General features: G+C 39.3%; 2 protein-coding genes across 2 annotated transcripts in view; one reads left to right on the top strand and one right to left on the bottom strand.

Annotated features, from left to right (window-relative positions):
* Nucleotides 1-4,542: 4,542 nt before the first annotated feature.
* On the top strand, nucleotides 4,543-11,451 carry pex11a (peroxisomal biogenesis factor 11 alpha). The gene is made up of 3 exons (XM_058074925.1): nucleotides 4,543-4,993; nucleotides 5,140-5,255; nucleotides 7,824-11,451. The coding sequence occupies exons 1-3, from the start codon at nucleotides 4,938-4,940 to the stop codon at nucleotides 8,390-8,392; spliced, it is 741 nt and encodes a 246-aa protein (XP_057930908.1). The 5' UTR covers nucleotides 4,543-4,937; the 3' UTR covers nucleotides 8,393-11,451.
* LOC131130853 (RNA polymerase II elongation factor ELL2) overlaps nucleotides 11,283-25,455 on the bottom strand; it is a 28,506-nt gene continuing 14,333 nt past the window's right edge. The window contains exons 3-12 of the mRNA XM_058074920.1: nucleotides 22,333-22,460; nucleotides 21,821-21,975; nucleotides 20,291-20,547; nucleotides 19,805-19,929; nucleotides 17,909-18,026; nucleotides 16,384-16,864; nucleotides 14,844-14,907; nucleotides 14,368-14,539; nucleotides 14,240-14,284; nucleotides 11,283-13,835 (exon numbers count right to left, since the gene is read on the bottom strand). Of these exons, the coding sequence (XP_057930903.1) occupies nucleotides 13,728-13,835; nucleotides 14,240-14,284; nucleotides 14,368-14,539; nucleotides 14,844-14,907; nucleotides 16,384-16,864; nucleotides 17,909-18,026; nucleotides 19,805-19,929; nucleotides 20,291-20,547; nucleotides 21,821-21,975; nucleotides 22,333-22,460 (1,653 nt within the window). The 3' untranslated portion in view covers nucleotides 11,283-13,727. The remainder of the gene's footprint in view (nucleotides 13,836-14,239; nucleotides 14,285-14,367; nucleotides 14,540-14,843; nucleotides 14,908-16,383; nucleotides 16,865-17,908; nucleotides 18,027-19,804; nucleotides 19,930-20,290; nucleotides 20,548-21,820; nucleotides 21,976-22,332; nucleotides 22,461-25,455) is intronic.

Below are 25,455 nucleotides of genomic sequence, written 5' to 3'. Positions count from 1 at the left end.
GTCAACAGCCAAACACTTTGGGTTTTGCATCATGGCCAAATTATACAATGACACCTTATTATCCTACTTAAGTGATTGGTGCACTACTTATTTTGGTCATACGACTACACCACTTTGTCTTCAAGATTCAAGTGAGAACTGGTTGATTTTAAACAGGTTATTTGTTAAGTACGCATTGTCAGAGCCCATTTATCTCTGCTCTTTCAGCAGCAACATGACCATTTATCTATACCCTTGTTTAGAGGCTGAGAACTGAGACTCATGACACTCATTAATGAGAGGACATAAATACATCTACATCAATGGAGAACGCATGCAGCACCGTGTTTTATGTTCAGCAGATGTATGTAAAACAATATCAAACATTCATCCATTTTCTATGCTGCGTATCCTCATTAGGGTCGTGGGTGTGTTGGAACCTATTCCTGCTGTCTTCAGACGGGGTTCACCCATGGACTGGTCGCCAGCCAATCACAGGGCACATATAGACAAACAACCATTCACACTCACATTCATACCTATGGACAATTTGGAGTCACCAATTAACCTAGCATGTTTTTGGAATGTGGGAGGAAACCACACACAACACGGGGAGAACATGCAATCTCCACACAGAGATGCGTGAGAGTGGAATCAAAGTCGGGTCTCGTAGCTGTGTGGCCTGTGCACTAACCACTCGTCTACCGTGCAGACTGGAACGGATTATTTGGATCTAAATTATTTCCTATGTGAAAAATTGCTTGGGTTTTTGTACATTTTGTTTTTGTCTAACCTTTTGAAATATATTCATTATAAAAACCACAGACAAATAGCACTCAAACACAAAGTAAACAAAGTTGACATATTTCAGAAATTGCAGAAAGCTGCTCTCAGCCAAGTTGTACACCTGATTGTACATTGCTTTTATTTGAGGGGTATCATCATCAAGAACCTTCTACAAACAGGCTTCCAACTCCTACGCTCCGATGTGACACAGCAGCCCCTCCGGACCTTTTAACGCAATCGCTCAGCTTGACGCTTAAGGAATCTGGTGTTTGAAGTTTCAGCCTTAAATTAAAGACCACCCTCCCACACATAAACACACATCTCAACTGCCACTACTAGCACTTCTTGCAAAGGGTTCCTTGTGTGTGTATGCTACAGTTATTGTACAGTTGTTATTGTTGTTATCTATTGTTGTGTACTTCCGGTTGTTCACTTTTTATGGGAAGTTCTTAACACTTATATGATGTGATAGGTGACCTCAGCATATTTTTATGGCTCAAAGTCTATCATCTATGCCCAAATCCATGATGCATTCAGGCTCTCCATCCGTCTGTTAAACAGTCTGTCACATCATCACAACATCTAAGAAAACCCCTTAAGGGTAGGCTTTCTTCACAAGCATCCAGCTGGCCTAAAAAAGATTCAATAATTACAATTTGGTGCCCAAAGGATCACAAAAATTAATAATATATAAGAATTTCATAATTTAAACATGGCTATATACCAAAACTAAATAACTTGTAGGATAATTATTAGGTAGACCAGTGCAATGTAATAAAATCCAAAGTATATGCATCGTTCAGATTCAATTAAACAGGTTTCACATAAACATGGTATTTACCATTCGGTAATTAAAGCCATTATATGACCAACATGTCAATTTTCAGGATCTTGTAAGTGACTCATAAATTACAGATGCTACAAATCTATAATGAAATTAATTTCCAACTGTCTTGATTCATTAAAAAAATGTTTATTTTGAACCTTCATGTTTGCAGCAGGGTCAAATGTGGTCACCCACTGTTTACAGTTCACTACCACTGCCGATCATCAATAATAACCACAATCGGCAGTGAAATATTATACTACGACTACTACTATTGTTTGTTTCTATCTGCACTGCAAAAATCCTTGAAAGAAAGGAGACAAAAGGCAGCCTTACTCTGTAACAAGTCGTCCATCACAGGATTGTCAGGACTTATTGAGGTTTGCCAGTTTTCTCAATCACACAGTTGCAATAGGTGTCATTAGAGTTTGACACACACTGACCATAGTTTGAATTCCCCTTGTTGTCAACAATTTGTCATGACACAGGAATAGATTACATTTGGAACAGGTTACTATTCTAAGTCCAGACGCTTATGGGTATTGAAAGTTTTCTGCAATATCATAAAATTCACACATAGCAACGTCACTTCATCTTATCTGGTTGCTTTGCGCCAATGCTCCTCTCAGACTCTGTGTGGCATATTTGCTTGTTGCTATGTTACTATGAGATGGGTATTATGGTATTATCTGGCTTAGTTGTGAATAAATGTTATTTTACTGATAATACATTTATCCGGTAAACATGATCTATTTATGATCCTTACCATTGTTCATGACACTTCATCTCAGTGAACATCACAATTATGAGTGAATTTTTCTTTTTTCTTTTTTTGTTTTTATTAAAGAACTTGAGTAAAGCACTAGAGTAAAACAGTGTTTGCGTGGCTATTCTGCCTCCTCCTGACCATGTGGAACAGATGAACCCAGGTTCCGCTGTATTTTGAGCTGGGCTGATCATTAAATAAGGGGCTTCAAAAGAACTGACAACCTTCATAATGGGGTCACATCCACAGGTCTCTGGATGTTGTGTTTCCCTTCATGAAATGTGTTCAGGCTTCCTTTTTTTTGTGCCAAAGCCCAAAAATATGATGAAGACAATAGAAGCAGCAGTGGCCAAGTTTTGGCTCATCAGTATTAAACTTTGCAGCCCCCCCCGGCGCCTAAAGGATTAATAATTAAAGTGTTCGTGCTGCAATGGAGAGAATGCCAGAAAGATTTTCTTTGTACTTTGTGAGAAGTTCTATTCTATTCTATAATATGCAACAAAAATCTTGTACAGCGTAAACAATTGTGTGTGATTTTTGATTTTGTTTTGTTGTTTTTGGTATTGGATGAAGAACAGATAGCACATTATTATTTACAACTAAAACCAACCAAACTGCCAAAGCCCAAAGGTCTTTCCATTTCCGCAAAAATACCCAAAAGGTAAAACTGCAAATTCTCATAACGGCAAGGAGGAAATTATCTTGCAAACCATCTTCTCATGACCTTCCCGTATTACTATAACATTATGCATTTCAAACCTAGTGACATTGAGTGCGCTTCAGAATGCAAATCAGCCTGGAGAGAATAGAATGATTGACACTTTTAGAGTAGGTTAGCTTTAAATGGACTACAGTACACAGACACATTCATGATACATGTAAGTGTAGACGGCTTTTTAAGAAGTGCCTTTCCAAGTATTACATACATGGAATTACCTCATCAAGCCAATACATTTGCAGAAACCTGCTTTATAATTATTTTCTAATTTAAATTGGAAATTGAGTTGACTAAAAATAAAGGAAGTGGTATTGAGCTGCATGTTTTTTTTGAATGGAACAATATCTCTGTGAATGTTCCAGACTCTACTGGTTGCAGCCAAGTACTACATCAGTTACTACATCAGTTATATATGCTAACAATTACACTCCAGATTAGGGAGCTAGACCATATTTTCCAAATTCTGTAGCTAGTGACCCCAGTTAAGTTTACAGAGCCATCTCAGGTTTGTTTTGTGCCTGGTGTGGTCTCCATAACAACAAAATCAGAAGAACATCATCCCATTCTCCACGCATAGTGAAGCAATGATTTCCAAGAAAAAGGATGTGAAATAATAACAGGCTTTCCACAGGCAGTATGAATATTGTAAAGATAAAATAGACGGAACATGCACGGTCTATATTCAGAAGATGTTTTTGGATCTTTGAGATGATTCACCTATGCTGGATGTTATTAGTCATGGTCAGGTGCAGAAAAAGGACTGCAGCTCCGTGTGAATAGTCAAATCATTCATTCTGTTGAATTTACATACTCGGCTCCACAGCATCAAATATGAATTGTGTCTTCAGCTCCACTGCTTCTTAACGAAATAAAGCTTTGGATTTAACACATGCTGGCACCGCTGGACCTGCAGACGGCATTGGTTTGTAACATTTTGAATGTTGTTTTAATACACAAATGGCCTTTTGAAACTGATGTCCATTATAACGGAAAAGAAAAAAATTCCCATTAAATTAATATTTCTTGTTTTTGGGAAGGGATTCCATGGCACACGTTGCCTTGTCAATATTTGTCTATCATTTGCTCTCCCTACAGTGGGCATATCAATTTTCAATGGCTTAAAGGTCTGAGCTATAACCCTTATCTAGCTTTTCTACTGATTATTTTTATTCCCTCATTAAAGTAACCTGGTAACTCATTTTGGCATGAAATGGCGTGGTGGCACTGTGAAAAGACATCAATGCCCCTGAATAGTATGAATGCATAGTGAGTCTAACCCGTATTATGATGAATAATAAATCAAAATAACAAAAGGTCGGCGACTAAGTCATTTGTCTTTCAGAATGGTTGCGTTTCAATGTGAAAATTCGTTTCTTAATTGATTGACAGTATGTAATAGTCCTCTTTTCCCCAAGAGGCGCTACTACGCCACCCATCCGTGTTTAAGCACATAATGGGCAGAAGAAGAGTAGAACGCACAACTTCACACTTTGATGAAATATATGGACTTTTATTGTACTTTATCTTTGATGGGATAACAATTGTTAGGACTGAGCAAGGCGAGAATGGTTACATTCAACTTTACCTTGGTAATACAACTTACGCGGAGGGTACAAGAAAACGTGCCCTACTTCCTATTCCGTCTGTAAACACTTCCGGGATGAAACACTTTTACCTGAGCCACCTACTTGTTGTCACTCTTCCCCGATAAGAGGAAAACAAGTTTGAATTAGTTTCTTTAATTGTGTGAACTGTCTTTGTTTTTTCACCGTCATTACGGTTAGATTAGTCGTGATTATTTACCGTAATCACGTTTAGCACAATACCTCGGGAGCAGGTTGGACTTGCCTGATTATTTCGCCATGGACGTGTTGATAAATGTTATCAACCAAAGTCAAGGAAGGGACCGTATTTTCAGGTAGGCTTACAGTAAATTAGTTCAGGTGTTGCCATAAGAGTGTTATTTTTTTCGTTGCGCCAAAACCACCTGTGCGCCATTTCACATTAGTGTCAACTTTCCCTTCCTATCCTATCCTTTGTTTTCATATATTTGAATGATTTCAGGGCAACTCAGTACGCATGTGCTTTGTCTGTGTATGCTCTCCGAAACAACTGTGAGCAAAGAGACCTTGTGGAGACACTTAAGAGCTTGGAGGCCAACATGAGTGCTGGACGAAAGCGTGAGTATGGCGTTTTTTCCGTTCTAACATTAAAAAAAATATTTGTTTCTACCAATATGGACGCTTCTCCAAACCTGAGGCATATCATTTTAGTCAATAATGCACGATAATAAATAATCCAGTACAGAGTATAACCTCATGTCTCATCTTATAGTTATAGATGGTTGTGTTTTCATTAGGCAGGGTTTGTTTGTTTTTCCTGCTGCCTCTGGCTTCAATATTTTATACATACTTATTCTCTTAGGATGGGTGTCATCTGGATTGCATTCCAAGATAGGAGGGGGGATACACACATCATCAAATTCTTAATAACCGGCAAAACCTAAAACTAAAAGGTCAGTCTAATGTCTAGTATCTGACAACAATGAATACCTACCTCACATACACTATAGAAATTACTTTTGAATATACTTTACAGTAACAGCTTATATGGCTCTGGGTGTTCGAAGATGTGGGAAGAGCCTCGAGAAAGCTACAGGGCAATGGAAGAGAAGGAAAACAAAATGTAAAAAAAAAAGAGAGCGAGACAAAGAGAAAGTGTGGCTAAACATGAAGTTCAACAACATACAGTATGTATGTCTCTAGACCTGAACCCACTCGAGCCCCTGTTGGACATCCTCAAGTGGAAGCAAAGTGGAGGAGGAGGTTTTAAAGTGTCTCCCAGCTCCACCTGTGATGCCATCATGTAGGAGTAGAAGAGGACTCCAGTAATAATCTATGCACTTCTGGTCAGTTCCATGTCTAAGAAGATTAAGGCGGGGCTAGATAACAATGGTGCCAGATGCTTTAAACACTATTTTGTAGGGGTGTCACAAGATCCCGTGTCACGAGACCTTGCAAGATTAAAATGTGATGAGATTTCCTGTTTGGAGAACAAGTGTCTTACGAGAACAGGGCAGCCAATGATAATACATGTAAAGTGGAGTTGAAGTGGCTGTAACTATAGATCTTGCCATCAAACTTACCTTGGTATATCTTGGTACAGCTCAACGTCAGCGTCTGTCGGTGTTGAACAGCTGCAGCAGTCTTAATGTCCAGGCAGACGTTGTAGCAATTCTACATTTGAACAAAGTTGCTTAAGATTATTTTTCAGCTCAAAACACATAGATATTCAGACTTATCTGAGCTGATAATCACCAAATGGTTCTATTTACGCTTGTTACATTTCCTGAGTGCCAACTTTACAAGCACCAGTGATCAAGGGTTCCACTTCAAAGACATTTGCATAAGCAGAAGAAATCTATGGTGACAATTTAGTGATGTTGCTACATTTAGCAAGTACGTAGGTGTGCACATTAAAAGTGAAAGTCAGGAAGTGTTTCTTGTATCGTGCATTTATTCGGTAATTAAATACAAGCAGTCAACAAAGGTGAAGTACATTATCTGCCACACAGGAGAGTGGGAGTTGAGCTTCACCTCCGATTGTACATACTGTATGTATCCACTTGTAATGTCTGAAATCTGCATAAACAACTCCACAATGCAACCCAAAGGACAGAGCCAAGAGCTTGGACACACTTCTCCAGTGCATGGAAATACCTCAATTGCAGATTAAAAGAAAACAAACAACACACATGGACAGCCTTGACATAAACAAGACAAGTAGTACAACGAAAAAAGTGAGCTGGCATTGGTCAGGTATTATAATGTACTGTATATATTGTTTGTTTTTGTTATTATACATTATCACAACAGCAGTTTATTTTGTGTCAAAAATGTTGACAATAATATTGTTTAGCTTTAATTTGTGGGACAATAAACGTTGGAAAACAGCTAAATTAAAAAAGGTTGTTTGCCCAGTCATACTTTTTTAATTGGACTTAAAAAAAAAATTAATCTCATCTCGTTCTCATTGACCCAATCTCGTGAACCATCTCATTTTGTGAGTAAGGTGTCTCGTAACACCCCCATGAAAGGATGATGTCTACATTTGCCTCATCACTGGTGGGGAAATGCTGCTAAATCCCTCGTTTGTAATCGTATAGTATATATTTAATACATGTATACACTGGTATGCTTGCCATATAAATGCATTGTGATCAAAAAGGATCTCCAGCACGGGACTGGCTTGTATCCATTTTCTTCTGCCTGAGCTGAATTTGACAAACTTTTTTTGACTTCAAGGATTAGGTTGGATATAAGTTCCACATGGAAATGAAGGTGCAGCTGGGTCAACCAATAAAGACCCTTTCCCTTCTGACACCGTGTGTGAAGTGACAGCGAAATAGGCCGAGCTCTGTTGGTGAAGCATTTAATTATCCTCTCCTGTGCGTCCCAGCCGCAGCCTTGAGGCTCACCTGCCTCTAACGTCTGGGCTTGTTACTTTGGGTCACTGCGGGGAAGATGTCTTACAATTTGATAAGTTCATGCTTGTGGAGTATGTGCAGGCTTATCGCAAACACACACACAGGGATAAGTCTATGTCGTTTGTAATCATGGTGAAGACTGCCTTCTTTCACCAAACCACAATACAGTGACAGATATTGGACATTGGTTTACATGTTGTCAATCTTATTGTGCTGTCCTGGTGTGTTCATTACTGCTTTCTTTCTCTTCTCTCTTTGTCAGTGTTGAGGCTGGGGAATGCAATAAATGCCATTGAGGCAGCCAAGCGGGCTGTGCGACTCTCAGATCGAGTGCTCTGCCTTTGCCTTACCACCGCCAACATCAACCGTGCACTCTACTTTCTCTGCGACAACACGCTGTGGGCAGAGAATGTGGGCCTTATTGGCGGTATTCACAAGGAACGCTGGAGCTATAACGCCTCTCGTTACTACCTGTTCTCGCTCATTATGAGCCTGACTAGAGATGCTTATGTCATCTGGCAGTTGATGGCACAGAGAGCGAGAGATAAACGCTTCAGGCAGAAGATGGAGACACATCTCAATGAGAGTCCTGAAGTAGCTGATGTCATAATCCCGCAGTTGGATGCTTTCCTGTTTTTGCTGCTACACAGCTTAAAAACACAGCCCTCTGTTGTCTTGGATGCCATCAAAAACATTTGCGATCTGTCCCTGCCTTTGGACAAGTTGGGTATCTACAAGACAAATGCAGGGGTGGTTGCGTTTTGTGGCCTGGTATCCTCGCTGATTGGGATTGTTACGCTCTTACAACCCAATTTGAAAATCAAACCGTGATGATGCGTAATTCTATGGTTCAAACTTAATTATTCTGTCGTCTGCCAACAGGTAACCTTGTGGGCTTAGAGGTGAGACAATCATATAGGGCATACCTTAATTAGTATTACGGTTGTGTCCCCTACCTACAAAGCAGGTAGTACCAATGACTATTTCTAGTACCTGCACAGCAGAGGTTCCACATGGGTGACATAAATCGCTGTCGATCACTTATTATTTGAGCAAATTCATCATCAACAGGTCAACACCTGCTTACCCTTTTGTCTTATGCTCTACAGCAGGGATGTCCAAAGTACGGCTTTCAGCTTGTTTTTTCATTGTCCCACAGCACACTCTAAAAATGCAATAAACAAGAAAACTAAAATAATAGCAATTCGGTGGCACCTCGGGTAGTGTGATTTAATCTGTTCCAGAAGGATCGACTCAAACTGAAACACAATCTAACATACTCTCTAACATATCAGAAATAATCCAATTCATCTGTTCTGGACACCCAAAGAAGTTTAACACAAAACCTTTGTTTTGATAGTTTTACAATTGGTATTTCTCACCTTCCTTATCAACTTGTTGCCTCCATCATGGGTTATTTTGCAGCCATGATCAATGAGAAAAGCAGAGACTTTTGGAATAACTGTTATTTAGCAAATAACTACAGTCAACCGCTGATGATGTCATGGATAGGTTCCATTTTCAGATTTCCATTTTGCAAACATACTAACATTTTGTAATAAACATATGTTGTGAACACAGTTGGACCCACGCAGAGTATTAATAACACACCAAGATGAGCTCAAGGGGAAATATACACGAACCGAGGCAAAATATTTGTGTACATTTTCAGCGTAAACTGAAAAACACACTAACCAAGGTTCCACTGTATTCTTCTTAGGGTTGCTTTTAGCCTGTTTATTAAATTCAAAACTGGCCGCTGAATCCTTTGATTTTTCACTATGTTGCCCTGGCTTGTAAAAGTTTGGACATCCCTGCTCTACAGTCTTCACTTGCTTCTAGCAGTCCAGTTTCCTTGCTGCCGTCAGTCACGTCTTGGACAAAATGTGGCTCCTACCATGAAAAATCAAAAGATGTATCCACTGCTGATGTTCGATAGCATGTATTGTATTGGCAGTTTCACCTGGTATTATGTGGAAGTGGAACATCAACGCTCCCTGTGCAGTGAAAAAGTGGCCTTAATAAGTGGACATTCAGTATTTGATTCTATGCAGTTTCATATTTTGATTGTCTATTTAATTTATTGAATGGGGACCTCGTTTGAAATGACTTGAACGTGACGAAATGGAACAAAGCCAGTGATATTTTAATATTTTCTTACTGTATGTAGTCATCCTTGATCGCATTTAGGATCAACACGCTGCTAACAAGGTACAAAACAATAATAATTTTGCACCTTCTTTGATTGTTCTGTATTAACAAACCAGGTTTTTATTTCATGGTAGCACAGTATAATAGTATATAAGTAAGATCGCAAAGTATTTATTCAGTCAGCTCAACTGCAATCAGTGTTTTCTTGTTGCTAAGAACCTTGATTGTTGGCATACACTGTACATGTATGTCATAAATCAAAACAGTACATTGCCCATCATGAGTGACTGTATTTTCAAGTTTCATTGCATATTTTCACTTGACTATTGTTTGAAAAACAAGCTGATATCTGAGCCAATATCCTTAGACAACTTTTGACAAATGTCTCTAATTTCATGTTTATAATATGTACTTAACACTGACTATTAGCCACTATAACATGTTAATGTTAGATCATTCTTGTTTGACAATATGGACTGTATGTGGCTTTTTAACAAATCTGTAAAATAATCAACTTTGTTCACCATTCCATTCTTTGAAATGTGTATTTAGTTTCATATGTACACACAATTGTTCACATGTTTAATTGAAAATAGCTTTATTTTCAATTTTCATTGTATGAGACAAAACTTTTTTTTTCCTTTCCTAAAAGCTTTTTCTCACGAGGATGACATTTGCATCCCGCCAGCAAAATAGCAGAAAAATATATTCCCTTTCACTGTACTTTCACGTGTTGAGGTTTTATTGACAATGCAATGACAAATCCTGGAAAAGAACTAAAAAAAACAAAAAACATAAGAAATACATTTGTTCTCCTCTGTAGATAAAATGTTGTGACTAAATCTTTTATTCCACATTCGCTTGAGGCCATGCTGTTCCAGGACCAACAAAGCAGACCTGTAACCAATGTGGAGAGAACTGAGGGCATCTTGTCTTTGAATATGCAAATTATACACTAAGATTTTTAATATGTGGGAAGGCTTTTTCTCACTATACCTGCTCTTTTTCCATTTGACAAGGCAGTACAGTATATTCAACAATGCACTTTCAATAGTGGCGACAGTGTGTAACTACTTGTGTATATACACCTTTTTAAAAAAGTCTGTCAATGAAAAGGCACATTTGTATTAACTATTCCAACATCTTGGATTGTATTTCTGATTACTGAGCAAGTTACTCATTGATTAGTTATACTGTGTAATTAATATTTGTTCCTTCAGGTTGTTGGAAAAAGCCTCTACCTTACTTGTTGGGTATTTTTGTAGTTCCTGATAATGGCTTAAAAATGTGTTAGTACCATTTTGTTTGGATTTTTGTTGCATCTGAGCTGACATTTCACTCTTAAAATGACAAATTGATTTAAGTACCCAAAGTGGAGCCCATGTCGAATAAAAAATGTAAAGAAAAATCTGCATTCAAAACCATTACCAGTGCTAATAAATATTTTTTTCACAAATGTGCTAAGACACAAGTCCCACGTACTTCAAATATCCCGAAATGTGAACCTTAAAACAAAGAAACTGCTCAATATACGTATGTACTGTAGTAAGTCTGATGGGTGTATTAAGTGTTAAAAAAAAAAAAAAGTACACTGCTGTAGTAATGATTTGTCATGACTGGACTGGACGATAAGTTTCAAATATTGAGTCAAAACAACAAGAGACAACATTAAGATACAGAAAGACATAAACCGCAAAGATAAGACTACAATCCAGTACTGTAAATAAATTAAACATGAAAATCAACAAGTCTGAGAATACTCGGGCAGGATTCATGTAAATGTCTTTTTATAAATGGCTGACATGCACGTTAAGGCTTGCCTCTTCCAAAGCCCTAAAATCTCTTCCCAACTTCAGGCTGACATTTTTAAAAACATCCCTACCTGAGCATCAATAACACTACAGCTCGTTGGCACCCCCTAGAGGCCATCCTCCTTACATCGAATTAAACCAAACGAATTTTAACCAGGCCGCGCCTTACTAAACCTAAAATAAAATGAAAAAAAAAACTACACATTTCCAATTTTGTGTAATAAGGCGTCACAATAAGCACTCTAACACTTCCCACAAATATAAAAATAGCAACGGCCAAGATGAACACTGCGTTTTCTGTGACCAAGAGAAACGGTTTGATACTGGATGTGCTGGTAAACAAACATGCTAGCAGCAGACAAGAGAAACAGGAGTTGATGTGTTTGCCATTACCGGTAAAATCATTCCAAAAAAGGCAATTTTTGGTAGGCTACGTGTGGGTGACTCTCAAAACCAAAAAGGATGTCATAGTCTAAAAAGATACATTTGGTCCAACATTTCTATGCTCTTAAATAATGACTTTTAATAGACCAAAGTAGTACTTTTTCATACCTGACAGGTTCGACTGCTAAGCTAGCAGTCTTCATCAGAGTGGTCACGTGATGTTCCTATGACGTGTCATGCCAACTGATTTATGTTTCCGCTGTCTTCCTGTCAATGAAGGCAGGGCGACAGCGCCATCCACCGTCCGGTTTCTTTAGGACCACATCCCAGGTGGTCAAGAGTGCAAAAGCCCCCTAGTCACCCTGGGCACCCTTCCGAAAAAGAACTACTTTGGTCTGTTAAAACGAATTGTTTAACAGGAGGGATGTAGTGCACTTTTAACATTCGTAAAAGACTATTAGCTATGGTAATGTTTCCTATGATAAACTAGTAACTGAGTCATCTACATCAGTGGCTCTCTCTCCATATATAGAGAGATATAGACAGGCATATCTCAATACATTTCTATAAATATTTTAGATAGTTTCATTTTTTCAGTAGTTCAATTAAAAAAAACAAACTTGTTACACACTGACGTAGTTGATGTTTCAATAATTTTGCAGCTAATAAATAAAACAAATTCACTATCTCAGTAAATGTGAAAAAAATAAACACTAGAGTTCAATATTAAATAAGCAATTAAATTAGTGGTTCACATTCTAATCAGAAAATGGAACGCAAAATCTTCCTGAGCCTTTATTGGAATCAAACTCCCAATATCAAATAACTTTTTCACGATATTTAACCACCTTAAAGAAACAGTACAGACAGTACAGAACTTTCATGGTATTTTTTTTTTATGAGAGAGAATGTAAAATCAGTACAAAGGTTTAGTCAAAAAAGCATATACATTTATTTTATTTGCTTATTTCACTTATTTACTCTTTTATTATTATTATTATTATTATTATTATTATTATTATTATTATTATTTTACCTAAGATGCTTTTCTCTTGGTAGTAGGTGCTAAAAAAAATATTCCACCGGAGGGAAAAAAGCAAATATATTAGAACTATATATAATGAAATGTACAAATACCAATTAATGAATCATGGCTTTTGCTTTGCTTTAATGTCTATGTTAATCTGTAAGCAGGAGTAGAAAAAAATGGTATTTTGGTGGAAAGGTTTGGGAGCCACTGATTGAGATGTCCTCATGGGAAAGGAACATTTTTAGGTGCCTTTGTGAAATGTATGGTAAAAAAAAATTTTGAGATCCTGTTTTCTTTAAGTGAGTTGTTGATGAATAAAGTGACTGATTAAGTTAAGCATTGTTGTTAAGCAAAGAGCAAACATTAGATTCCTTTGCTTGACACATACATAGACGAGTAGCATATGTTTGCCCCTAAGACTGATTGTACCATCGATTTAATACTTTTCATTGAAAAAGCAATGAGAAAGAATAAAATAAAAAACGCATTTCGGCAGGAACGATGAAAAGAGAAAAGATTTGGCTTTCACTTGCACATCTGCCCAGTTCACAGCAGGAAAATTTGTTTGCCTTTACAGCACTAAAACCACCATCACGTTAAAGAAGCAACTTTTGTTCACAAGTCAGTGGTCTGGGCCCCACCTTTTGAAAGACCACCTCGCTCCTATGATTCCATCATCTCACAAATGTGTTTCAGCGACTTCTAGGACCCTGAAAGACAGTCTTTTGGTCCACTGCAAGTCTTTTTGGTCCATTCTTGTTTACAACCCTGTTAGCAGCAGTCGTTTTTACTAGAGCTCCTGCGCCCGGTCATAGGTGGAGATCAGACCTTTGATATGTGACAGTTTCTGATGGAGGTATTCACAATGCTTCTTTTCTTCCCGGTAGCCAGGAAACCTCTAGAAAGAAAAACAAAAGGCCACAAGTCAGCTTTCAGCAAGTTCTGTGCAGGAACATTTTTATCATTAAATGTGGGCAGAGCCTTATAAATATCATGGCAGAATTCCTGGAAGTTGGAAGCTTTTCCTCACACTTTACAGGAATTAATGTGCATGGTCTACAGGGATGGGCATAATATTCAGTTACTTTTTTCTTGCTTTAATCAGGTAAATCCCAGAGGCAGCAACAACTATTGTACACAGTATATCAAACAGACAAAGTACACAGGTTGTACTTTAAATTTACAATTAAAAGCATTCAAGCAAATCCAGTCAGTCAGCATCCAGTCAAAATGTTAGAAAAATGATTATCATAGTTGTTTATCCTACCTTTTTCTGACAAAGTACTAGTCACAAATACTTACTTTCTTATACTTCCGGTACTTTTGAAGTATTTGTTCCTCCATTATCTGCAAAACAAGTCAAGTATGTTAGTATGGGTGCTTTTCAGACGTGTTTAGAACAAGAAATGACTGGTGAATTCAGGTAGTACCTTGTACTCCTGTGTTCCCGGCGAGAGTGTGTTGATCTTTGAGCCTAACTGAACAAACATCTCAGTGATGGCCCTGATGCGATCGTGAAGAGCTCTATACTCGTCATACTCGGAACAGAAGTCATCCTTGTACTGCTCACGCTGCTCCAGTGCTGTTATTGTGCTGTATTTTCTAAGAGAAGAACAAAAGTATTATTATTAAATTATGGCCTCTCCCCTAAATCATCCTGTAGATGGCACTGCAGGACAGTGGAGTGCCTTGACACAGGATGTGTTGAGCAGATGTAGAAATGCATTTGTTTTAAGAGCCATCTTCAAGGCATATTTGTGAATGCAGACGTGTTTTATTTCCTTTGAGTTAATGTGAATGTTTTGAATCTGAGCCAAAGTGGAGATAGTGACAAATGATATTGACAACTCATGTGGAAAACATTGATTCAGCTCCAAGTCAGAGCCAAGATATGCAATAAACTCACAATAAATAGTCTGGCAGGTCCTCTGTTGTGGTTCGACACACAGGTGTTTTCTCTCCTACATGCTCTGAAAGAAGAAAAGCACACAGATTGGTCATGCAATACAAATGTGGGAAGGTGAGTGTCATATAAAACACTCAGAGAATCATTTATCATAGCCGCTGTTAGAGGTAACACAAGCAGCGGCAGGTAGTGACGTCAGAAACTTCAAATACAAGCCAACGTTGCCTGCTGACTCGCTCACCCAGCTGTTCTAAGGTCAATCATCAACAGAAAAGGCCAGACTGAGGACTAGTTAAAGGGAAGCTGTTATGCTTTTTCACTTTTCTGTTGTTAGAATGTTGTATTCTGTATTTGGGTCTTTGGACCTTATATGGGTCTTACTGGGTACAAGCTGTTTCATTGCTCTGATTTCACCGTGTTAGCACGGAAAAATGGCTTCCAGGAATTATTTGTTCGGGTTTGAAGGACAGCTAACCAGTCTGAAAAGACGAGCAGAAGTGGCTGGAGTTGCAGATTCCAGGTGAATAGAAAAACATGGTCAAAGGTGGACTACTTGCCCAACTGTTTCTGAAGGCTGATGCCTTTTCAACGTTATTTGGTCATGTTGAAGAGTGAAGCGTAAGCTGTAATTAACAATTTATCAGTGTCCTAACTGTATTTATGTGTGTAAGTAAGAGGTTATACATGGAGTGTCTTACCTGCATGCATGTATGCAAATTACAAGCTCACCGATGTCTGCAGTTGCTAATAGCCTTTTTGACCACAATCGGTAAGTCTACCCGAGTTTTTTAAAGACGGGTAGTCCTGCAAAAAACATGTCATGACCACAATTCCACCACAGATGTTGTTCCAAAATTGTCTGCAACGTGAACCTACGTTATCACTCTTGGGAGTTCATACACGGTAAGTCAGAGGTCTCTAACTAGCAGCTCATGAGCTAAAAGTAGCTCCTAACCACTTGTCAAGTAGCTCTCCAAAGGGTTATTCATGTATCATCATGTTCTATACCACACAATTAGAAAGTGGGCTTTGGCCTAGTGGACGTGGGTGGAACAAATTAAAAGAAATCGTTCTGGAAATCCAAGGAAATACAGCTAGAATAGATGCAGATTCTGGAAGATCTAGAAAGCTTTCTATGCGGGTTATTGTGTGTAGCTGCCCTATAGGAGTCCACAATGCAGTACAAAGAGACATAAATAGTCGACAATAGCTCCCCCTTAAGAGTCTTGAAAACATTCATTGGCCACCCCATTAGTCTGTCTGGCATTTTGTGTTCACATTTTGCATGGCTGCTGGTAGCTCGCTAACTAGCTCATTTTTGTCCCGCAGGCGAGCTAAAATTGTCTATCGCATTCAAGGGCTACATCGATCATCATCACATTTTCCTTAAGTGTCATTTAACAATCTTGCTCTCTCATTATCATGATACTTACAGTATGGCTTTTTTCAAATCAGTAGATGAGTGCAAAGTAAATACGCAGTGTGTCCAGCGTTCAACAGAGAATATTTGATTGATCTTATCAATAACTGTCAAATTTACCTTTGAGATTTTCCTGGTTCTTTAGGTCTGGACTGGTCTCGATCCACTCCGGTTTTAAACGCTCTCGCTCCTTCTCCTTGTGCTTTTTGGATTTCTTCTTTTTATGTAGGCCGTTGTGCAGTTGCTCGTCAGTGCAAACCGTTGTGTCCATGCGGGGGGACTTGGGGCTCAGTGCAGTGGACGCTGGGTCTGTCCTCTCCACTTTGGAAATACTAGTAGTACTAGTAGTAGTAGTGCTTGTAGATGATGTGTTGAGTTTGAGCGGTGAGTGCAGACCGTTTGGACGTGCCTGGAGATGATTGTTGATTTGTTCCGTTTTGATGTGCACTCCGCCAGCGTTGGTGTGGCTGGAGGAACTTTGGTGGGTCCCGTTGGTACCGTAGTCTCCATGAGATGGAGACTGCCGAGGCAAGCAGTGGTCGATTAGTCTTTGTTTTTTGGGAGTCTGGCAGTTGGAAGAATCTGAAGGCAAAGGACGTTTCTATAGGAAAGAACAGCTGGGGTTAACATTTGGATATTATAAAAATATAAAAAATTAAACAAACTGCTTATGAACTCACACATGTTCTATAGCTTTCTCGGTTTTATGTGGAAATTCAGTAGCACAACACCAACACTGTATATTATCTACTTTTGTATCAGTTACTGTTACAGTGTAGTCAACAATTTGCTGCATATTACTATTACAACATTGGTTCTATTGCTTCTGTGTTGTGCAATATACTTATTAGCATGTCAGTGTTTCCCATATATCCATTTGTGGCAGCTCTCTACAAATGTATTTGGACCACCACAGATAGATTTGGCGCTATATATTTGCCCTTGCTTATTGTTGGACTATTTCCAGTAAACTAGCCTTGTATACAGGATTGTCGTATTCGCCTGAGCAGCCACGGTGTTGTACATTTCTGTGTCATACAAAATTCTGTGGTTTTCCACTTGTTGTCTATTGAATATGTGATGTGATGGTCTGCCACACACTTTATGAAGCTGTGTTACCAGTAATGATGTCATACATGTTTACATTGCTGATGTAGCTTCAGTTTACAGGCAATAAAAAGACATAATACTTGAGGCATCTGACTTCCTATTTGGCTCGCAATATTCCCATTAGCTTAACCAGAGAGTGCTCTGACAGAGGCGTCCGAAAAAAATGATTCTTTCTGTTTTGTCATACGGCCGTCAGAGCTCGAGCTACACCCTGAGTTTGACACGTGCTGTACTGTTTGTGCCAATAATGTTGAAAACCATTTTAGAAGGTCATGAACAGGTTTTCTTGCTCTAACTATGCAAATCAAGTGTCATGGCCAATTATGCAAATTAAACAATAATGTCATTAGCTCACTCTCCACATACCGCAGCCAAATATAGATTGCAGTCCTGTGGGAAACACTGCATGTAGTCAAATAGAGCTTGATGAAACCCTCATTGTACTAACTAGATATGTTTTAGAGATGTTTTGAGATGTTTTCCCTTACTTTCTGAGAGTGAGGAAAAAACCCAAGTATTCAAGGTGAACAATTACCGCAGACGGCATCTTGGCAGGGCTGAGTTGGGAAGGAGAATCCCCGGCAGTTTTGTGGAATGACTGGTTGGCCTGGGGACTTTTCAACTGGCTACTAGTATGGAGTGGCTGAAGCTTCCTGAAGACAAGATGGAGAACACAGCACCTTTACTGGGATAGCAACGGCGAAGGTCAATGGGCTGTAATACTAAACAGGAAGCATGTAGATAATGGATCTGGCAGATTTATGATGAGGAAGATCCATAAACAGTGGTCATTCTGGGAACGGACAGACCAGACTGGCAGAATGTAATTTCTGTGGTGTGTTTTGTGTGTTCCGGCGATACCATCAACAAGATGCAACCACACAGACTGAACACAGTCCAGTGAGCAGAACAATAGCAGCAGATGTTGGACCAAAGCCTTAACAGCTCCTTTAATCTGCTTCCTACAGTTCCTCCCTTATACAGACGCTCACAGCAACAAGTCAGTCCTGTCTTTAACTATCTCAACCATCAGAGTGATGTTCCAAATCATTTGAACATCATAACAAAGCCTTAATTGGAACCCACTGTGTGACAAAATCATAAGGAGCCCAACAGTATTTGCATCAGTTTTATTACTTGGCATAGGATTTAATTACTGTTTTTTTTTTTTTTGCTCTGAGCGGGGTCGTAAACAAGGAGGGGGTTGTGCAATTACGCAAAACACTCTGCAAGCACATGGCCTGCATGTTTACTGGCAGACACATGAAGGGAAGAAACCCTGAAAAGCTCAGGACTTGCAAGCCTCAACCTTTCCATACTAATACCATTTTGGCAAGCAAGCACATGGGATATTTTTTTTCTCCCCACTTTGATGTGTCCATTAGGAGATTCATCAGCCCAGTGAAGGAGTCATTTTCAAAGCTTACCTTTCTGAATGATCACAGCAGCCTTTTATATATTCCGTGGCCTTTCCCTATCAACGCTATTTCTGTCAAAAACACATCTATCCTTTGGTCTTTGCAACTGTCAAATAACATCTGCAAAAGTCAAAAAGCACTTGGAAGCGACAGTTTTCACATTTCTTTGACAGTGTAACCTCTTAACCTGGACTATAAATACTTACAATACATTAGCTTTTGCAATCTAAAGCCCTTTTCCATCAAGATCATACAAAATAACTGCATTTGACCGTAACTATATACAGCATTTTATTACCTGTGGGATATTTCTGTAACTGATGTACTTTCACACTCTGACAGAGCATCCCCAATCAGATAATTTGATGATGTCAGCGCCAGTGTGTGGTAGTATAAAAGTATAAGTATAAAATACTTGTCTTACAGCTTACACAACAAGGTGGGAATGTCTAAAGTCATTGCCCTCCGCCATCCTTCCTCTATTATGGCTCTGATACTACCATTGAAGGTAGAAAATGTGTCTACCCATTTGGCATTGTTTATATATATGGAACTGTTTAGGGGAAAATGCTGTCTGTTTCATAATTGATTAATGTCATCTTAAAGAAATTTGAGGTAAAATGTGGTGCACTACTTGGCTGCAACCAGCAGAGGCCACATTGATTCATCACAACAGTGATGAAGTTAGGCCACATCCACGGAAAAAACCCACTCTAGCACAAAGTCCTTGGGGTAGTGCTATCCTGCTCTGTATGAGACCAGCATGGAAAAAAAGGAGTTTAGAACTTTCAGAGATACAGTATCTAATCAGTTGGAGACTGAATGGAGACATGAGTCTTGACCCCAAGTTTGGGAACAACTGATTTAAACTTGCACTGTTTCTCAAGTCCCATAAAGATATGGCACACTTTGTAAGAAATTGTGCAATTCCAAGTGGGAAAAAGCAGTGGTCCATTTACACCTCATTCCACAAAGCTCTCCACACAAAGGAATCTTACATCGCTGAGGCTCACCTGCTCAGAAGCCTGTGTATGAGCTGCTTCTCGTCCTCTAGATAACCAGGCCAGTCTCTCTGGACATGTCTGTAGAGCTCATCCTTCAGAGAATAGCTGTGATCTTTAGGGTTCTGCTTGCCAATCTGAAAACAACAGTTAATAACACCAGGTCATTAAGCCAAAATATCTAGCAAGGCTGTATTGTTTAGATTCTAAACAACACTGCTCATATAAATCGAGCTACATGGTTCGTTCCCGAAGGTGCCTGAACACACCCCACCTTTCATCTGTCAAAACATAATCTTCTCTCGAGACAATTTAAGCAGGACTAATGACACCACTTTCAGTTCTGTCTCGATGTGATGATTGCAGTATGTAAACATCGTGAAAATGCTCAGGCAGGTTTTTGTATTTCATACAAGGATCTTTTTACATTGCCATATGTAAAGATATTTTCTCATGACAACTTCATGTGTTTACACAGCAACTTGCCGGATGTCTCACCTCATCCAGCACTGAGGTCAGGTCAGCCTTGTCCTTTGGACTAGCGCGTTCCCTCTCCAACCACAGTAGCAGCTCAGGTTTCCTATAAGGTTTTAGGGCGAGGAGATGGATGATGCGGTCCTTCAAGGTCCTGTGTGCCACGGGGCTGGAAACGAGGCACCTCTTATTGCTGGGAGAGTGCTTGTTGCTGCTGCTGCTGCTGCTGCTATCCGAGCCTGAAACCAAACCCTGCTTCCTTTGGACCTTCACGCACTTACCTGAGATCAAAACAAAGGCAAGGGTAGTTACCGGTAAGTCTCAATAGAACATCTGTGAAAGTTAAGCCTGTCACAGCAGTAATCTAAACCTTTTTGTAGGTGAATATGCATAATATAAGCACATGTACAAAACCAAGTCTTTTGTCCAGTTCTTTAAATACCTTCTGTCGACTTCTTTATAGGCACACTACTTTCTGCAAACAGTGCTGAAGCATTATGTGTAGCACGTTCATCCCAATGTTGAAAAGCTAACTCGGAGAACATAAATACAGTGAACCGAGCCTTGCTACAACAGCTGAGAGCAGTTGAAGCCCAACTGCTTGGTAAACAGAGGAGCATGGAAAGTTAAAGCAACCAGCAAACAGAGGCCCTTTCTTCCTGTGTTGCACCACTAATAGCTGGACGTGGGCAGGCAATGCTTATAGATACCTGCAGTCCATAATCTCATTACAACTTTAAGCCATACTTTGGAGGTTGCTATAGGTCAAAGACGTAATGGCGCATTCCGAGGTACTGTAAGGTAGATGGTATTTCGTCTCTGTGCAACAAATGCACATCTCATAGTAATTATTTGTCACTTCAGAACGCTCAAACAACCTATACAGCCACAACACCAACGAGCATTGTTTGACACATATAATAAACAAATATAATAATGCAGCTGTAGAGATTTAACATAACAGCATAGACATATCTCACCTGAATGAAAAAGAAAAACTGGAATGTTCAGTACTTTTTGGTTGAGGGGTCGCCAGCCAATCACAGAGCACATATAGACAAACAACCATTCACACTCACATTCATACCTATTAACAATTTGGAGTCGCCAATTGTGTGTCGCACTGTGAGGCGTTCAGACGCAATAGTAATTCTGTGTTTTAGTCTGTGTCTTCTAATCGTAATTTTCACGTACCCCCTATGGCAATTGACATACCCACTTTGGGAACTACTGCTTTATAGCTGAAAGGATGTTCTCCATTTCACTTCCAGTTGTCTCCAGTTCACTGCATCCTCTTCTTAAGAAGTATTTTATCAATCGGATTAAATCTTGTCATGAAATTACATTTTAGTGATTCCTGATCAGTGTGAGACTTGTTAGCAAGTTATATTCATATGCTGCTAGGCATGTTGGCAGACCACCAGCACAATCTGGTCAAAATCCAAGCAACAATTTGACATCTATTATGTGATAGCTTCCAGAATATATAGCAGTTATCAGCAGGATGGACGAGTAGTCATTAACATTAACCTCACTTGGTACTTGAACACTTACTTGGCCCTGGTTTTATCTCAATGGCCGACCGGCTCCAGATATCCTTCTCCACCTGGGACATGCGCTCCCGCGTCGCCTGGTAGGAGTCATCGGTGGCACAAACTGTGATCTTGTCCTGGATGCTGCCTTGGCCCTCCAGCTGATCCCTGCCCTCTCTTTGACGAGAAAAGGACAAATGTGTGTTAGACTTACAAAGGAGTCAAGTTTTCTGGCTCAGCACTGTGCATTCATCGCTTTGCCAAAACCACATCAGTACTCCTTTCACTGCTCCCTTGTCAAACATCAGTTTAGTGCATTTAGATACACACTGATCACATCTCTGCTAACACTACACAAGCCTTTCTTTGAAGCAATATTTACTTACGTTCATTAGTCCGAAACCATCAGACATAATTAACACACGTGTGCACTAACAACACTGGTCACATCTTTGAAGTCTTTAGCGAGACCATGCACTGATTCTTTGGCTGTTTTCTTGGAAACGCCCTCAATGATTGACATGTGCTGCTTACCCTGAAACATACTGATGGATGCAGTCAAAGCTGGATTGAGGCTTGTCTTTGCTGTCGCTGGATAGGTAAAAGGAGAAGACTCTGAATCCATCTGGAGATTCCGAAGTCAGGGTAGGGATCTTAATATACTATAGAAGACAAAAAAAGGAAAAAAGGAGTTAAGAGCACGTTGAGCCAGTGGAGAAAAATATGTTAAATTCTGTCAAGTGGACATTTATTTCTACATGTAAAGGTTTTATAGTTTTCCTGCTGCATTGTTCTAGTGTGTTTCATAATGAGCATAGTATATTATCTATCACTGCTCTGATTTTAAGCAATATCAAGGCAGAAAAAAAAACTGCATCAAGTCAACCAACTGTTTTTTCACGCAAGTTAAACCATCTCCTCCATATTGAACCTCCCAGGTCAAGGATGATGACCTGTTGCCATTTCTAGGAGGAGCCAGGCTGAAAGACAAAACAACAATAGAGGGCAGCTATTTCACCCTTCCTTTAACTTGTGTCTCATCCTCTTTCCATGACAACCGACAAGCCGGCATGGTGAAGGCTATCTCTTGTCAGGGACACGTTACATAAAACGACCCAAAAACCTACTTCCACTAAAAGGAAAGTTCAACTTAGAAAGTCATTACCGAGCAGGTAATATGTCGTTTATGCCACAATGAACGGTGGCTCTTGGCTAACATGGCCCGCAGCTGTATTTTAGCCTCAAAATGGATCGTGTTTGTTGATAGGCTGTCCTAGATTCAGGAAGCTCAATAATTATCATCTGTCTTTTATATGCAATCATATATTTATGCTAATTATTTATTTGCCTCTTTGTCACAATCCCCTCTGTGCTCGCATTGCTAGCACTCAAAAGCACCCGAGGGCAAAGCAGAACAGGCGTTTTTAACTGCTGGACTCAAGGAAAACAAATGCCAGGCTGCCTCCTGTGTAAGTGATTGATTATAAGCTGACTGGCTCAGGGCTCTGTGCCCCCTGGCAGATGTGGCAGGCAGGACTATAGCTGTCACAAATGCCCAGTCATGCAGCAAAGCCATAAGCATGGAGCCGTGAGCCAATGAAACAACGCCACCCCTCCTCCTCTTCTGAAACCCAACGCATGCCATTCACCCTACCCCCATCAGCCTATCCTCCACCAGCATGGCCCACCCATGTCAACACGGAACTCAAAGCAAGGCCACAGACACTTGAGAAACACCACTGACCATTAATTCTGACCTATTTCTGTCTGGACAGTCATAAAGTGGTGTCTGTGTTGGGGTTTAGGCTAATTAAGAGCCATCAAAGCATCAAACTGCACAGGGCCAGAAGACAGGGCTGTATTGCTTTAAAAAAGGGAGGAGCCATTTGACCACATTTAGAAGCAACAAGTCGTAGAAATGCAAATTACAATAAATGGCAGCTTCAGAAAACACTTTTAACATGGCAATGATGCCACCACGTCCCCTCTTTCAGCTCAAGGCAGCAGTACAAGCATCTCTCCCCCGACCCTTCAACCGTTGGACCCCCCCCCCCATCCCGCCCCCACCTTCATCCATCTATATGCCAACGTGCACACTTCACATTCTAATTCTAATCAATGTCACTCAGGTCAGACAGTTTAGAGGTCGCCCCCATTTTATTCACAGTTTCCTTCTCAAGCCTCATAACCATATGTCATTTAACCCACACGGTCCTGGAGGAGAGAGCCACATAGTTTAACCCTGAAAGTGAACTGATGACTCTCTAGAAATGTAGGTTTTTAGAATAGAAAGGGTGTTTTTAGGTTTCTCAAAGCCGTGTTTTCTTTTTTTTTTTTGAGTAACAAGGGTGAAAAATGTATTGTGTGACCATTTTCCAATTCAGATGTCAAAAGTGTATTATTATTATTATTACGTTTATTGTTATTAATAGGTATCCAACTAAAAATATTGGAAAATATTTACTTAGTATACTTACCCAGGTTAGAAATGTTCTTTTTACCATGACTGTGTGACATTTTTATCACTGTGGGATATAGCCCACTTACGTAGCATAGCTGGTCAGTTATATAATCACAAATTACGTAACAAGTCTGCCGGCTGGACTATGAACAATTAAAAGGTTCAATGTTACAACTTTTGAACGAGCGTGTGTCTTTAACGCTCATAATGAAAGGAACCTGTAGACGACTTAGTCAAACACACCTTACATTGCACAGAGGCATTCCTTTATTTCAATGTTTCAATGGAATTGAATAATATAAATTCTATCATTGTTCAAAATAATACTGTGAGAATAAAGTCATATATTTCAAAGTTATAAGAAAAAGTAAAAAAAATCATTAAATGTTAAATGATAAAATCGGAATAGTATGTGAGTAAAGTTACAATTTGAAAAAAGAACAGACTTTCATGTAAAAGTAAAAAAAAATATTTGGAAAATAAAGTTGTGATTGAAGAAAAAAAATAGTAAAACAGGTTTTATGTTGTACTTCATGAGAAAAATTGATAATATTACAAAATATTACAAAATATTACAAAAATAAAGTAAATATATTACATGATTGAATTCGCAAGCACAAGTAATCATTTTACAAGAATGAGGTTTAAATATTACAAGAACAAGGTTGTGATGAGAACAAAACAGCGGTAAGTAATTTATTTAATTAATTCCGTTGAATTTTTTAGTGTACGCCTCAGTTATGACGGCATACGGAAGCACCGTTGAGCATCCCCACACAGGCACACAGAGTCTGACGCTCTTTTATAACTTCATTGTGACCTGAATCTCCAACTCACACACGTCTCTAGCGCGTTCATCCTGGGAACAACACTTCCTCATTCTCACTACTTGAACGCGACATGCATTCAGGGACAATGTGAACATCACAAAAACGGCTTCATAATGCCTGTGTGTGTGTAAATAAACAAGAAGATATAGAAAACATCCATCTGTTTTCTATGCCGCTTATCCTCATTAGGGTCACGGGGGGGTCATCCTGGAGCCTATTAAATAAAAACATTCATTCATTCATTCATTTTCTATGCCGCTTATCCTCATTAGGGTCACGGGGGGTCATCCTGGAGCCTACTAAATAAAAACATGAACTTTGTAACTCTTAATTCGGATGTACAATTTGCTACATTTAAGTATGCTG

Source organism: Doryrhamphus excisus, chromosome 6 (genome assembly GCF_030265055.1).
Source record: "Doryrhamphus excisus isolate RoL2022-K1 chromosome 6, RoL_Dexc_1.0, whole genome shotgun sequence".
NCBI classification, from domain to species: Eukaryota; Metazoa; Chordata; class Actinopteri; order Syngnathiformes; family Syngnathidae; genus Doryrhamphus; species Doryrhamphus excisus.
This window is presented reverse-complemented; position numbering and strand designations above follow the sequence as displayed.

Excerpts from the sequence above, each read along its gene's own strand:
- pex11a (XM_058074925.1), top strand. The coding sequence starts at position 4,938 with ATGGACGTGTTGATAAATGTTATCAACCAAAGTCAAGGAAGGGACCGT. Across the intron at positions 4,994-5,139 it reads GGAAGGGACCGTATTTTCAG|GGCAACTCAGTACGCATGTG; the intron begins GTAGGCTTACAG and ends GAATGATTTCAG. Across the intron at positions 5,256-7,823 it reads CATGAGTGCTGGACGAAAGC|TGTTGAGGCTGGGGAATGCA; the intron begins GTGAGTATGGCG and ends TCTCTTTGTCAG.